Source organism: Neovison vison, chromosome 5 (genome assembly GCF_020171115.1).
Source record: "Neovison vison isolate M4711 chromosome 5, ASM_NN_V1, whole genome shotgun sequence".
In the NCBI taxonomy this organism is placed as follows: Eukaryota; Metazoa; Chordata; class Mammalia; order Carnivora; family Mustelidae; genus Neogale; species Neogale vison.
The window spans coordinates 31,523,141-31,538,576 of NC_058095.1; the positions used below are offsets into that span (position 1 = coordinate 31,523,141).

At 50.5% G+C, this 15,436-nt stretch overlaps 1 protein-coding gene across 2 annotated transcripts in view; it reads right to left on the reverse strand.

Moving 5' to 3' along the window:
- ASIC2 (acid sensing ion channel subunit 2) overlaps positions 1–15,436 on the reverse strand; it is a 969,864-nt gene that overhangs the window by 85,240 nt on the left and 869,188 nt on the right. For both annotated transcript variants that reach the window (XM_044248399.1, XM_044248398.1), the window contains exon 2: positions 369–519. In XM_044248399.1, the coding sequence (XP_044104334.1) occupies positions 369–519 (151 nt within the window). The remainder of the gene's footprint in view (positions 1–368; positions 520–15,436) is intronic.

Below are 15,436 nucleotides of genomic sequence, written 5' to 3' on the forward strand. Positions count from 1 at the left end.
GGGTAGTCAAAATTGTTGGAAGAGGAAGGAGATGGTCCATGTCTTCCTCTTCTCCGAAATCGAGCCACCCGCCTGCACAATCATATCTTCTCCATGCCTCTTTCCCAACAACCCCCTCGGGCTATCTGCCTTCCCTTTCCAGTATTCCTGTCATCTGCCCCTCTCCCATCTACTGAAATCTGAGGAAGCCCTGAGTATCACAGTCCATGAGGGGCATCCCTACTCTTCACCTCTATGTTGTAGTCCTGCTGATGGAGAGCCGTCCTTCAAAGCCCAGGCCAAGACAGCCCACCCAAAGCAAACCGATCTTTCAGAGTCCTGTACCCCTCTGCCGTCACCCACAGCCCCGGTCCCCGTACCCAGCTCACCTGTCTCTCCCCAGATGGGCAGGTACTCATCTTGCTGAATGTCCAGCATGATCTCCAGCCCGTTGCCTGTCCCGCCCTTGACCGTGGTGAGCAGAGGCTTGCCATCCTCGCCTGAGTTAAACATGTAACACTTTCCATATTTTGTAAACACCTGAGGGAGAGAGGAGAAGGAGAGAATCACATGAGTGACTTCAGACTAGAGACTGGTGAGACTGAGAGGTGAGATGACATCAGGCCAGAGTCCCCACGGTCCGTCCCAGTCAAGCCCTCTGGGGGAGCCATGATTCTTCACTGTGGCTAATGGCCTGACTTTTGCCAAGCAGGATTCAGGTATCAAAGAAAAATATGGACATATTTTGGGGTTTGTTGCGATGGGATCTGGTGTGTTCTCCTCCTGGGCACCCCCTGCTCCGGGTGGTCCTGTCCATCTTCCAAATGTTGAACATCATTTGTAAGCCAATCTGTACCTCCAGCCCCGAGCTCTCTCCTGGACTTCAGACTCACTGATCACAGTGCCTGATGAGTGTGACTTCAGGGGGACCCAGAGTCCCCAGACACTCAGCGAGTCCCAGTGGGAACAAACTTCCTCAGGTTCCCTGCCCCAACCAGATGGTTCTGCTGCACTCCTGTCCCAGGAAATAGCATCACCCCCTTCCAAGAGGTTTGAGCCAGACCCTCAGAGTGGCTGTCTAGTCTTCCTCACCTCCATGTCCAATTAACCAGAAAGGCCTGTCAAGGCTGTTTCTACATCTGGCACGCATTCTGCCTTTTTCTTATGGCATTGCCATAACTCAGGACCCATTCATTGCTTGCCTGGGCTCCTGGATTCCAGACCGCCTCCTTGAGCCCATACTTTAACTTCGCTCTGGCTCCTGCTTTCTGAAATGCAAACCTCACTTTGCTAATCCTGTCCTTAAAATTCATCAGTGATCCCCAGCACCCGTAGGCTTAAATCCAGGCCCACCATACAGATGCCCTCTGCCCACTCCATCCTACCCTTCCCCATCCGTGTCCAAGGGAATCCACTAGAAGGGAAACTCTGTGCATTCAGGGACTACTGCTTATTTGCTGTGTCTGGTACCTGGCACATGGGGGTGCTCCAGAAATATATGTGGAATGAATGAAGGAATGAGTGAGTGCTGAGTGGGTGGATGGAATCAGATCAGACAACATGCTGGTTCACACACTTCTTTCTATTGCTGCTTTTGCTATCTGCAACTCCTCTCACTCCTCTTCCTAACTGTTGTCTGAGACGGGACTGAGGCATCTCCTCCTCCCAGGAAGCCTTCCTGAGTCCCTGGACTAAGTTTGGCTACGTCCTTCCTCCCTGTTCCCCTGGCTCCTTCACCATGACAGTTATCACATCCCAAACAGTGGGTCCTACATCTCTCCTGAACTTGACTCTGCCTCTCACTTCTGAATCCAAGGACTTATTCCATGGCCTGGCACCCAGTAGGTATTTGGGCCACTTTTGCCTGATGATTACATGATTACAACGATGTAGTGCGATGGTGTGATGGTGTGGGAAGAGCCCAAGGCAAGGAATGAAGAGATCTTTGTCCAAGTTTGATGTTGCCACTCATGAGTCATGAACCAAATAAACCCTCCAAGCCTCAACTTCTTCATCTATAAAATGGGAGTTCTTGCCCTTTCCTTAGCCACGTTTCAAGGTTACCGAGAAGATCAGCTGGGGTAGTACATGCACAACGTGTTTTGAGAACCATTAAAGCTTTCTACAAATGCTATGGGTTATTATGCTTACATAACTGCTTTGGAACCTCCAGCAGAAGCCAAATTACATCTGGCAACATTGGCTGGAAGAGAGCCAGGCCAACTGTATTGGGTTCCTGTAGCCACTGAGGTTTGGGACCAGACCTCTCCTTGGCCTTGCTTCCACTGAGCTGTCCCTGCCTGCAGCATGGAGGCCACGGTGTAGGGTGGGGGGGGCTCTCTGGCCTCCCACCCTTCAATGTGGGGGGCAGATAAATCACAGGGGCAAGTGCTGGAGGCTGCTTTTCTTATGCAGATCTTGAGAGTCAGATGGAAGGAAGGAAGAGAAGCTTCTACGATGTGCCAGATACTGCTAGACACTCACCTATGTTATCTCCTTTAACTCTTGCAACCATGACTATTCTGGAAATTTCTGCTCCCATAATGCTGAGGAGGAAACTGAGGCCCAGAGATGCTAAGTGACTTGTCTAAGGTCACACAGCTATTAAGTAGAGAGGCTGAGATATGAAATCCATGAATGTCTAATACGCATGCTCTTTCTGGCTGGCTCTCCTGGTTCTTTGTCACTGGGACCTTTCTGAGCCCTAGTCTCTTTCTCTGTGCCTTGCTTTTTCCATCAGCCCATCAGTAGTCATAGGCATGGGATCCTCCTATGTGCGAGGATTATGGGGCTTGCAAAGAAGTACAAAGCCTGCTACCTGCCTTCAGGACCCGTGGGAAGCCCCGGCAAAACATCAGAGTTCATGTTTTCTTCACTGTATAAAATGTCTGAGTCCCCCACCTGCTGCACTGTTTCAGGACAGCCAAGCCCTGCTCATGGGCCGGGAGGACAGCTGGAACATGAATTTCCAAAAAAACCCCTGAGCTTTATCATTGCTATTGTTTATAGCAACCAGACTTGGCTAACAGATTTGTCCTCCGGAGAGATGTTCCCTGGGACCACCATAATGAACAGAAGAGAGAACGTTACAGTTAGCACATCCTTGGCAAGGGCTTGAACACATCTGGGGTGACTTCTGGGTGTTCTACTAGGACTTTTCTTTGTAGATCCACTAAATAGGCTTGATGGCTTCAAAACTGATTCTAATATGAACTACCTATCTATATGAGGCGATTCGTAAGTAAAAGTACATTGCAGCTTTGCACTGGATTATTGCAAATTCCAATTCCCCCATCCCCAAACTTGGTAACTGAACTCCAGAGTATCAGGCTGGGGTTAGAATATGACCCCCTACCCACTGGGGCCAAGGTTGGACTCAGCCCAGTGTCTCTGATCCCAGACATGCAGGGTGGGTGGGGTCGAGAGAGGGCATCAACACTCCGTGAGCTTCCGAGGGGGGGCAGTGACAAGGTGCAGAAGCTCCGAGGGAGTGTTGCAGACCATCTCGCCGACCTGCCTTACTTCACGGGGAAGGAAATGGGGACTTGGCAGGGAGGAAGCAACTTGCCCAATGCTGCGCGGGGAGGACGGGTTTGGTCTGAACTTCCTTTACAGAAGCCTCCCTCAGCTTCCCCACTTCCAACAGGAGATGGAGGCTCTGGGGGTTTGCTCTCTTCAGCTGGTCATTGACACGGTGCCTGCTCTGTGTCGGGCACCGGGCTGGCACGGCCAAAGCCTCGGGCATCCAAATCTCCCCTACAGAGGAGGGACCAGACGAGTCTTTGCAGTGGCCGTGACGGAGACTCACTCCCCATCCTTGGCTGCCCCCTCGCCAGGCCTGCTACCCACCCTGGGCCCTGGGGGTGGCTCCTGCAGGGGCCCATGGTGTCAGTCTCTCCCCGCGTCCCTGCTCCCAGCCTCCATTTCAATTGGGACGTCCTGTCTTATAACCTGGCACTTCCCGTTTTGTCCCTTTGTGGCGCATATCAAAGCGTGTCACTAGCTGGTGATCCATGTGGCTGTTTCTTGGACATGTCTTCGCTAGACTGCAAGCTCTGAGCGGCGTCCTTTGGCACTGGCCAGGCTTTTTGACACTTGTCCCACCCTCCCTCTCCTCCCTTTGTCTGCTGAGGCCCTTCTCAGCTTCCCACTTCATGGTACCTAAGCATTTTTGCTTGCTTCTGCATGAAGGTATTAGAGGAAATAATCCTTTCGGGAGCTAAGACAGTCTCCCTTCGTGGGGGCAGGAGAAGGGGCTCAGAGACAGCAGCAGGCTCGTGCGGGCTGCACGCCTCTCCCAGCCTCCCTCCCTGTGCTGCGGCGCCCGCGGCTCCTGCCTGGTGTTTCCGAGAGGATTCTTTTCCTCTCGGCTCAACATCAAAGGCCTGAGAGCTATGTACACACTGCACAATTTTGCTACAAACTTGGGACAAGATGCAGCTCTCCTTCCCCATTTCGGGAGCATAATGATGTGTAAGTGTAACACATGCTTCAGATGTCTTGTCTTATCGTCCCCAGCCAGAAAATACAATTTATTTAAGTCCGGACTGTCAAGCCCAGCTCGCTGCTGCTTCAGACCTGCCATCCTCCCAGGAATCGCTCCGCGCTCTCGGTAAGTGCTGACACCTCCATCGCAGATGGCAGGGTTGGACCCACTGGGTTGCTCAGAGTCTAGAATTATAGTCAGTTGCATTGGTTTGTAAGAGTTAAAGGTGTACATTTCAAACCTGGATCTCCAGGAGGCAGCGGGCCGCAGAGGGTGAGGGGTATGCGGGATCCTGAGATAAACATGAGTCCCGTGAAATTAACCTTCATTGCTAACATTTGCACGGTGCGTTATAGCCTAGACTGCCTACGGACCCAGTGGCCCCATGAAGGAGAGGAAACCAACCATTCCTGATCCTCTACTCTGTGCAGGGCCCTGCTTGGCATTTCCATAGGTGTTCTCTCTTTCCTAATTATGGTCCAGCTCCCCTGATATGGAGGCATCTGGTGATCACATCCCCATTTCACAGTTGAAGAGACTGAGGCTGCTCATGTGGTAGGTCGTAGAGCTGGGACTTGTGGGTGAGACTTTAATCAGCAGGGAAGTCACAAGGAAGGAAGCCCGGGATTTGGGGCCAGACAGGATGCGATCAAGACAGCTCTCCATCACTTGTCAAGTCCACGGTCATGGTCCTGAACATGGCATTTTCTGTCCCCGGTGCATTGCCTCATCGACAAACCCAGCAAGATAACCTTGCTGCATGGTTGGATGGCCGAAATGGTAGGATGTAAGCGGGTTGGTTTGGAGGATTGTGTAATAGACATCTTGACTAGTTATGAATCCATACCAGGGAAGGGATCACTTGGTTTCCCTTTTCATTTGGGTTGTGGGTAGGGAGGCCGAGATGAATTGAATGGGGGATTGAGGCTTCCTGTCCTCTCTGCTTAGGTCCCTAAATACCGAGCTCATCTCAAAGTAGTTAGAGGAGATGAAGGCCTCCATGTGCCACTGACTGTTTACTCCTTAATGCTGCTAAGCCTGTTGCTGAAGCCCTGGGCAGCCCAGGAGATGACGGGCACCATGGAGTTCTGGAGGAGACAGAGAGATGTTGCCATGCATACCAACCACTCTGAAAATCTATACATGAATTCCAGCTGAACTGTGACCAGTTATTGGTAAAGTGAAAAGATCCCACCAATCTGAAGTTGACACATTCTAAACAAAAGGAACACAGATGTGGGGATGGGGAGAAGGTCTCACTGCCTTCCTGTAACTCTTAGAGTGGCTCTGGAGTTTGCTACCCTCCTTGGGGTACCGTTGACTTCATCGCTGCCGTCGCTACTATTTGCCAACAGCTCCCACGGTTAATATTATCACCCCCATTTTACAGATAAGAAAGTCAAGGCCCAGAGGGGCTGAGCCAGATCACAGAGCTGGTCAGTGGAGAACTCAGGGCAAAATTCGTCTTTGCCTACTTCTGAAGCCTGTGCTCTTTGCCCCTGTCCCTTGTAGCTACTGCTCTAATATTAGCCCCACTCCCAATCTTCTCTGGTTCCGGCTTCAGGAAACAGAGATTAGAGCTTGCTAAACACAGGGCTCTCCCACCTGAGTGTGTCTCAGAGTCAGAGGCATCCTGGAAAAGGGCAAGCATCTTCTCATCTAAACCTCTCTTTTTCATATGGGAGTCTAAGGTCCACAGAGGTGAAGTGACCTGCTCTGGGTCACACAGCTAGCTTGGGGACAGAGCCAAGATCTGACCTGCGCTTGATGCCTTGGGTCTGTATGTATGCCCACGCCAGGGGCTGGAACTAATGGCCGGGATCCCCTTCTCAGGGCATTGTGTCCAGGAATACGGGAAAGATTGGCAGCCCATGCTGGCCCCGGGTGCAAGCATCCAGGATTGGTGTGACCTGCTGGGGTCCCTTGCCTTACAGAGTCTGGGAAATGGAAAGTGGAGCCCTTGCTGGGAAAGGTTAAGAATGGCTGATACCCACGCAGACACAGTTTCCTGGTTCAATTAATAGTGCAAACAACATTTCTACACCATGTACCTACTTAAGAAAATAAATTATGTATAAGTTCCCTCAAGGGTTGTTGAAATACCCACTCACCAGCACATGGCTAAGCCTGCAAGCTTCAGACCATTCAGCCCCCTCATTAATCCTGACCTTTAGGGCTTCTAGGCGGTGGGTTTCTTGTCTGTTCTTGCTTATTCCCCTTGAAGGAAATGAAATTGTACTGCTTCAAAATGCTTCCAAAATTCAGTCTTTCCCTTTCCACACCAGTGCCCCCCGTCCAGAGAGTTGACTGAGTTTCCCCTCAATGAGTTACTGAAATTTCTCATTAGGCTGTTTTCCAAAGAATGTGTATTAAAGCCAGCCATTTAGTCTAATTTGTTTGGTTTGCCTCTTTCAAACTCCTAAAACACATTTCACACTATTGGGAAGTGAGGACATCTGTTAAATGGGTCACTGGGCTTCCAGGAAACAAAATGAACTTGCCTTTCTGTTTCCTGAAGTTGCAATGAGCCTGTTTAAAAGACAAAACACAGCAGGTGGAGGGAGGCTGAGGGGGCCTGCCAGAGAGAGTCAGCTCTTGGAAGGCAAGGACTGTATCTTACTAAAATCTCTGCTTGCTCCTTCATCAGTTCCTGCAACAGAGTTTCTGACTAGTTCTCTCCTTCCAAGGACTGTTGCATGAGTGTGTTTTCCCTACAATTACAACAAATACCCGTGAAAGCACCTATTCCTGGAAACCAAGAAGCCCAGGGAACATGGGCCCTTGGGAACCACTTGTCACCTCTTCCCAACCAGGAGAAGACATTTTAAGACATCATTAGTATCATTCTCCTTAGAGGCAACTTTTGGGGTGGACGGGGAAGAAGGAACAGTCACTGAGCACTGACCACAAGTCAAGCACTGTGCCGACTGCTCTATACCCTTTCTGTCCTTTCCAGCTCACAAAGCCCGCTGAAGTTGGCCTTATTCCGCCCAGTGTGCAGATGAGAAAACTGAGGCTCTGGGAGGCTAAATATCTAGTCCAAGGTCCTACAGCTAAAGAGTGGTTCACCTGATGTTCCTTCTATGTGCGTGGGTTGTGAGAGGTCCGCTTGGCATTATTAGAATGTATGAGATAGTCCCGTGACCCTCTCTTCAGGACCCCTGCATGCAACTGCTGGGATGTGACATTTCCTGCGCCCGTTTCACTGAGAGGCCCTCCTGCCTCCTCCCTCCGAGCCTGAGTGCAGCTGGGGCCTTGTCCACCGGGCAACTGTCCAGAGAGCTTTAGACCGTGCAGGAGGGGGGATGTGTGCTCGCCGTGCAGAAAGAAAGAGCATCACGCAGTTGCAAATCTGTCAGCTGGGAAAACAGCACGAAGGGGAGGAATGGGTGACTCTGAGTGTTCTCTTCTGATGCAAACATTTTGTGAGCAAATGTGCTCTTGGTGGATGACTCACAGTGACAGAGGGCGACTTGAAGGCACTCTGGCTGCTCACCTGGAGAGTCCCTGGGAAGGCCAGACCTCTGCTGATGAATCCCTCCTGACAGCTCATGGGAGAATCCCATATTGGGTTCGACTTGAGGTTGCGAAATGGGATGTGGGGAACCAGACGCCTTTCCAGCTGGAGCCGCAGCGTGGCTGGTGGGGGGACAGGCCCTGGCCTGATGGAAGTTTCAAATGAGATTCAGCAACAGGTTGGCTGCTGTCTCTGCTAAGGCCCCAGGGTCTGTCTTCTCTTGCACGCCAGAGGGGTGGTGGCATTTTTATCTCTGGATCCCCAGTACCTGGCTCCAGACCCAGCACATAGTAGGTACTTATGGGAGATGTCTGGGTGGAAGAGAAAAGTCAAGCATGAATTGGGGACCAGGCAGCCCCAGCTTCCAGTGCTGGCTCTGCACCAGTGTGGGGACTATTTCATCGCGTTGGTTCTGGATCCTTCGTCTCGCAAGTGCTGGCAAGAGTACCTTTCAGTAGAATTGTAAAGATCAAAAGGGCTATAATGGGTCTGAAAGTGCTCTGTGGAGGAAAGAAACCCTCTGCCCAGGCAGGGAACGTTTCTGTTTGTGGTTTGCAACCTGCTTAAGCCCCCAGCGGTTGCAGGGGAGGGGCAGAGCTGTTATTCCGCTGTGAGAATGGAAACTGAGATGTTGTTCCATTTGGGGCCATGGTCACGGCTCATCCATTCACTCAGTGGACATCTGCAGCCCGCCACTTGTGTTCTAGGCACTGTCTCAGGGGTTGGAGATACAGGAATGAGTCCACCTTCTAGGAATGGCCCTGCAGAGAGGGTGGTGCCGGGTGCTGTAGGAAGGCATGGAAGGAAAGCTGCCTGGGGGGCAGCAATGGAGGGGGCTCCCGGGGGTCTGTGGCAGAATTCTTGCTAGGCACGGCGAGGGTGACACCAAGGTATTTAGCAGGTGGAGACAGACCCCTTAGACTGGCTCCTGGTCTGAGATGGGCCATGCTGATGTTTTTGGGAAGACCAGTGGCACCAGTCCAGGCTTCGGGTTGTCTGCCGAGCCCTGCCTACCTGCCCATCTTTCCAGCTCTTTCTTTTGGAACTGAATACCCTAGACAATCATGGGCTCTACTAAAATGTGGGCAGGATTTGCAGAAGAACACAGACTTTGGAGTCAGACTATCCTGAGTTGAAAACCTACTGTGTGCCAGACACTGTGCACAATAAATAATGGAGCTCAGCTGCCAGATAGGAGATAATTATTAATACAGAGATGCAGTGACCAGTAGGCGTTGGTACCTGGTTCTCTCCAAGGACGCCTGGGTCAGTCTCAGAGCTGATCTGCCCATTGCCAACAGACTGCCATGCCAAACATAGGGTCACAGGGCCAAGGCAAGTGGATAAATAAAAAAAAAACACACTTCTGGGGAGCCAAGTCTGACTGCAAAGAGGTTCCCCTTGCCTGTCGCCAAATGTGGGGAGCAGGACTCAGGAGGGATTCCCTGACTTTAAGGGGGCAAAGAAGCCCGGAAAAAGTGAAGGAGCATGGTTGCAAACATCCACAGTCTTGCTACCATTTTCTTATGCTGCCCTCACTTTCTGTTTCTAACCCTACTGACAAGATTCCTGCTGTTCCAGGCTGTCCCAGTGCCCAGGCAAGGCAGACCAGGGGCAGCATGGGGTCAAGACACAGCAGCCCAGACACACTGGAATGCGGCCCCGTGTTCCACCACATCTGGGTGTTCTGGGGAGCAGGGTGCCTCTGAGTCAATGTTCTCATCACTCTTGAGATGATGGATGTATCTGGCAGAGGTTGTACCTGGGGTCATGGTCCCCGTTACAAGTTCTTTTTACAGTTGCTTTCTTGATCCAGCCCTGTGCCCTCTTCCTACCTGCTGCCTGCTGGATTTCCAGGAATATGTTACCTGCTTGGTTTCCTCCAAGGATGTGTTAGATCTCTTCTGGAACATTCCATGGCTATTCTGTATGAGAAGTTTGTCTTACCCTTGCTGGATATTTCTGCTCAGTTGAACGTTCACCTTTCCATCACCCTCCTGACAACTATTCCCAGGGATTAGGTGGGCTTCACCTCCCAGTGTATGTTTCATACCTAGAGGACCAACCCTAAGATAACAGTGGAGTCACTTCTTGCACCTGTCTCATTGCACACCTGCTAGGAATTTTTTTTTTCTTTTTGGCAGATGTAGGATGAGGCGGGAACCAGAAATGTGTTCTGTTGTTCTCCTGGTTAATTTCACATTATTCTACAGGGCTGCATTGAAAGTGATGCATCAGTAAAAACCAAATGATGGTTTATGATGCTTGCAGAGGAAAAGCAGATATTCCAATTAATGCCAGGGCTGAAAATAATCCCAAGGAGGGCTGATTCTAAAAGCTGATCAAGAAAAGGTCAAGGGGAACCCTCCTATGCTGTTGGTGGGAATGCAGGCTGGTGCAGCCACTCTGGAAAACAGCATGGAGGTTCCTCAAAAAGTTGAAAATAGAGCGACCCAGCAATCGCACTACTGGGTATTTACCCCAAAGATACGAATGTAGTGATCCAAAGGGACACATGCACCTGAATGTTTATAGCAGCAATGTCTACAATAGCCAAACTACGGAAAGAACCTAGATGTCCATCAACCGATGAATGGATAAAGAAGATGCGGTATATATATACAATGGAATACTATGCAGCCATCAAAAGAAATGAAATCTTGCCATTTGCAATGACATGGATGGAACTAGAGGGTATTATGCTGAACGAAGTAAGTCATTCAGAGAAAAGCAATTATCATATGATCTCCCTGATAGGAGGAATTTGAGAGGCAGGGCGGGGCGGGGGGAGTAGGGAAAGGGAAAAAAAAAATGAAACAAGATGGGATCAGAGGGAGACAAACCATGAGAGACTCTTAATCTCAGTAAACAAACTGAGGGTTTCTGGGGGGGTGGGGGGTAGGGATAGGGTGGCTGGGTTATGGGCATTGGGGAGGGTATATTCTATGGTGGGTGCTGTGAAATATGTAAGCCTGATGAGTCACAGACCTGTACCCCTGGGGCAAATAATACATTATGTGTTAATAGAAATAATTTAAAAAGAGAAAAAAAGGTCAAATAGGTAACTACCCACATAGCACTGAAATCCTCATACTACTATATTCTTACCGAAGTCATATTTTCTCATTGAAAACAGATTTCAGTTTTTCTAGAAAATGCTCAGAGAATGTCACTGTCTTCCCAAGGACTGGTCTTGGAGGTTGAAGAGCATAGAATGTTAGTAGCGAAGCATGTTCGAAGTTGCCACAGATTCACAAAGGCAGAGGGTTTCTGGTCGTTTAATCAGATTGCTTTCCTGACACATGGAGGACCTATGAAGGAGAGCGGCCTTGTGCGCATGGTGTATCTTCCAGCCAGGTCTAAATCCCACATGTCAGGAAAGCAATCTGGTGGTGCCAGTGTCTCAGTAACAAGCATTAATTCCCAAATGTCAGGGAAGGTTTGGGCAGGTATCATATGGCACTATGCGGGGCAGGATTTTGGGGGTTGAGGTGGAAGGGACTCAAGTTGGCGATAGAGACAGAGGTAAGACTTTGCATACACTTCAAAAGGGCTTAGACTTGGCCCCTGCAATAGAATGGGGCACAAACAAACTTTGGAATCAAATCCCAATTCTGCTGTTTACTAGCTTTTTAAATTGGGCTAATACCCCCGGAGCATCCCCATGTCGATGATTGGTAGGCTAGACTCCTAGGAGACTGTAATTTTCATTGTCCCATAGCTCCTTGCCTTCTGATCTGAGTATCAAAGGACCGGGGATGATCAGGGGTCTTCAAAATGGAAGACAAAGCATCCTTTAGTTCACTGGACATCCAACGAGCAACTCTTCGATGTTGGATATGCTGGTAGGTCTTGGGAACACAAAGATAATAAGACATGGCCACTACCCCAGGTAGTTTATGAGTTGTCTGGGTAGAAATGGACATCAAAGAGCTTCAGATCATCAAGGAGCTGTAAGACCACTACTGATCAATGGCCACAACGCAGCTTTTGAGGAACAAGGTCCCCCTGCGGAGTACTTGTTCCAGCCCATCATCCCTGCTGCTCTGTGTGCATTTTCACCAGGACCTTCTTTCTGCTACAGCTTGGTCATCAGCATGCCCTGCAGCCTGCCTTCCCTGTCCTCCCCCTGTGCCATCCCCTCTCCTCCCTTCCAAATCACAGCCTAGACGAGGATAGCGTAGACAAGGTGTCTGGGGTAAGGAACCCAAGGAGGCACCCATATCCTGGGGCTGCACTCACATTAACCCGAGAGCGAGCACCTCCTAAAATTTGCACCCCATGGGGTGCCTCGGTGGCTCAGTGGGTTAAGCCTCTGCCTTCGGCTCAGCTCATCGTCTTGGGGTCCTGGGATCGAGCCCCACATTGGGCTCTCTGCTCAGCAGGGAGCCTGCTTCCCTCTCTTTCTCTGCAGGCCTCTCTGCCTACTAGTGATCTCTCTCTCTCTCTCTGTGTCAAATAAAATAAAATAAAATAAAATCTTAAAAAAATAAAATTTGCACCCCAGTTGCCTTGCTTGCCTCACCCTAGTTGGGGCCCTCCGCCAGACAGTCAGATGAAGACAGGAGTGGAGCCGTTTGGGACGAAAGTGGAACAACAACCAGTTCTCCCACTAAGCTTGCAAAATAGACACTGTTGTCCCATTTTCAGATGAAGAAACTGAGGTTTAGAGAGGATGAGTTACCTTAGAGGCATCATGGAGCAGTGAATCGCCCACAGGGGTAGTCTTGGAGGAGTGGTAGCAGTCTGCAGGAGTAGTGGAAGACCACACACAGGCTTATTTTCTGGGGCAGACCCCCATGAGGACCCCCATTCTGCCAGTCCTGAGCCATGTGACCTGGGGCCAGTTACTTATTTTCGCTGACCTTCTGATCCCTCATCTGAAGGATGGGGATAATAATCCCTCTCAGGGTTAGATGGCAATGAACTCCAGGCACTTCCACCTTCTGGTTCTGTGACTCTGCTTTTCCACGTGTCAAGTGGACAGGTCAGACCTGCCTCACAGAGATGCCGTGGGGACCCAGTGAAAAGAGGGGTGTGCCGACCCAGAGTGAGTTCTCAAGAGCTGTTGGCAGGATGAAATGTCATTTCCTGAGGCTTTGCTGTGTCTTCAGCGCAGTTGACCGTTCTCCTGGGATTTAAGGGGGGGCCGTGAACATTTGTTTGGTGAGTCCTTTGGGACGTTCCTGATAATAGTTGCAGATCTTCCCTGGAGGGATAAAGGAGACTGACTACCTGCTACCTTCCTGGGTTTATGTCATGATCCCATTCGAACCTCCTGGCAACCTTGCTTTATTACTGTCATTGTTAGAGAAGATGCAACAGAACCTGTAAGAGGCTAAAACCACTCATGTAAGGTCAAGTAGTGAGTCCGAAGCAGAACAGGTTCTCTGCCCCATTTATGGGATGAAGACGTCTCTATGCATTCCACTACGGAAGAGAAACCAAAAATACAGGCTCCTATGTCTCAGCAACGGAGCCAAACCTGAGATTTGCGTCTGTGCATGTCCCAACATTCGGGAATATATATAAGCGCTAATTCCAAGCCAGTGCATGAAACCTGGTGAGTGCCAGTTGCTCGCTCGGCATGGCGGAGGGATGGCTTGTGGCTCTGCAAGGTGGCCCTGTGGTGTCTTGGCTGTATCCACAAAGTCTGAAGCTCCAAAACCCCGTTTCCCAAAACCAGAGGAATGAGGGGCAGGTTAGCAGTTCCCTGGAGGTTTAAGTTTTGCAGGTCCTACCTTGAGAACATCCCTCTAGCTAATCTCCTCCACTCAAGACCTAGCATTAGCCAAGTGTCAGGGTGATGCTACTTGTGTCCTCCTGTTACCTGCCTTAGCCTCCTCCCGGGTGGTCCCCCTGCGCCCCACTCCTTTCCCCTCATTCATTTCCCACATAGTGGTCCCAGGATCTTGCTGGAAAGCAGACTCCCTATTTAAACCTTTCCATGGCTGGAAATCCATTGGTTGGGCTGATACAAGGAAGCCGATGCCTCGGGCCCCCACGCAGTTGCTTCTAGCCTCTCTTGCACTCCCTGAGTCATCTCTGCCCAACTATGCCCTTCTCCAAGCATGCCATATTACTTCACACCTCTGGGCTGCTGGACATGCTGACTCCTCTACTTGGAACCCCTGCCCTGGTTTGACCCAGATAACACTTAGCGATTTTTGTGTCTCTGCCTGGCACCACCTCCTCCCGAAAGTCCCTCCTGACTGCCCATCCCCTTCTTCAGAACGGGTTAGGTGCCCCCCATCGGGACTTAGACAGCACTCAGCATCAACCCCGTTCCATCACACCAGATGGCCTGCTAACTCCTACTTGACCTGCTGACCTCAGCTGGCTTTTCCAAACTGGGGTCAGGTCTGAGGAAAGGACCTTTCTTTTGTGCTTTCCCTTCAAGCCCTGATTACTTGGGCATTTGTGTAAGCATTTGACTGATGCCCGTCTCTCCACGCTGGACTGTAGGCTGTGGACTGTCTGGCTCTGCTCACTTTTGGGGTTCACTGGGGAGCTGACAGGACACGGAGACTGGCATCTCCATGGAGGTTCATCATGGAAACCAGTGTACCTGAGAGCCATGTATACAGACCATGCCCATAAGGGAGCCAAGGAGTCAGGTGAAGCCCCCTGATCCAGGAGGAGCCCCTGAGCTGGGGTGGCCCTCCAGGGTTGTTTTGAAGCAAGGCAAGGGGCCAATTGTTACTCCCTCATTGTCCTGGGGAGAGGACAGAACCCTGGGCAAGGTACCTCTGTGCACTAAAGGACAGTTCCCAAAGAGCGGATTTCTGGACTGAGAGCTGTCTGCTGCCAGTATGCCAGACCCTGGGTGGGTGAGTGTCTCGGTCCTGCAAGGGTGAGCGTCCGCCATGCCTCCACATTCCCTGCATCACCCTACTGCCAGGGACTTAGCAGGAAACCAACACATGCCAGATAAACGCCAACATAAATGCATCCATTTATTTGTCTGTCTTGGCTCCATCTCCAAACTGTGGGACTGTGTATTCCTTAGCTTTCCCCATGCTCTAAAAGGAGCCTAGCTTCCTATCAGTACCCAAGAAAAGTTTGTTGAGTGAATGATGAAGCTAAAAGAGAGAGACCAAAAGAAGCAAAGCTACACATTTTTTTTTTCATAAGGAAAGATAAATCTGCTCACAACTTAGCTGTTCAAGGCTGCATCAAGTGAGCACACCTGTATGGCCCTATTTCATGAACCAGGTGTCTTCCAAGTAGAAAATTTAGCAGGTGGGCCAGATCTCCCACAGCAACCCTCTGCCTACCAACATGGTCCCTGGTTGAAGGGCCGTGGAGAGATCTGGCAAGGAGGAGATCAAGTCTCCGAATAGCAATGTTAGTAACCCAACCTCTAAAGACAAAGAAGACATAGCTAGAGAAACTGGGGTATTTAGGATGGAAAAGAGCAGACCCAAGGAGGACCACAGGTGCCATCTGCAAAT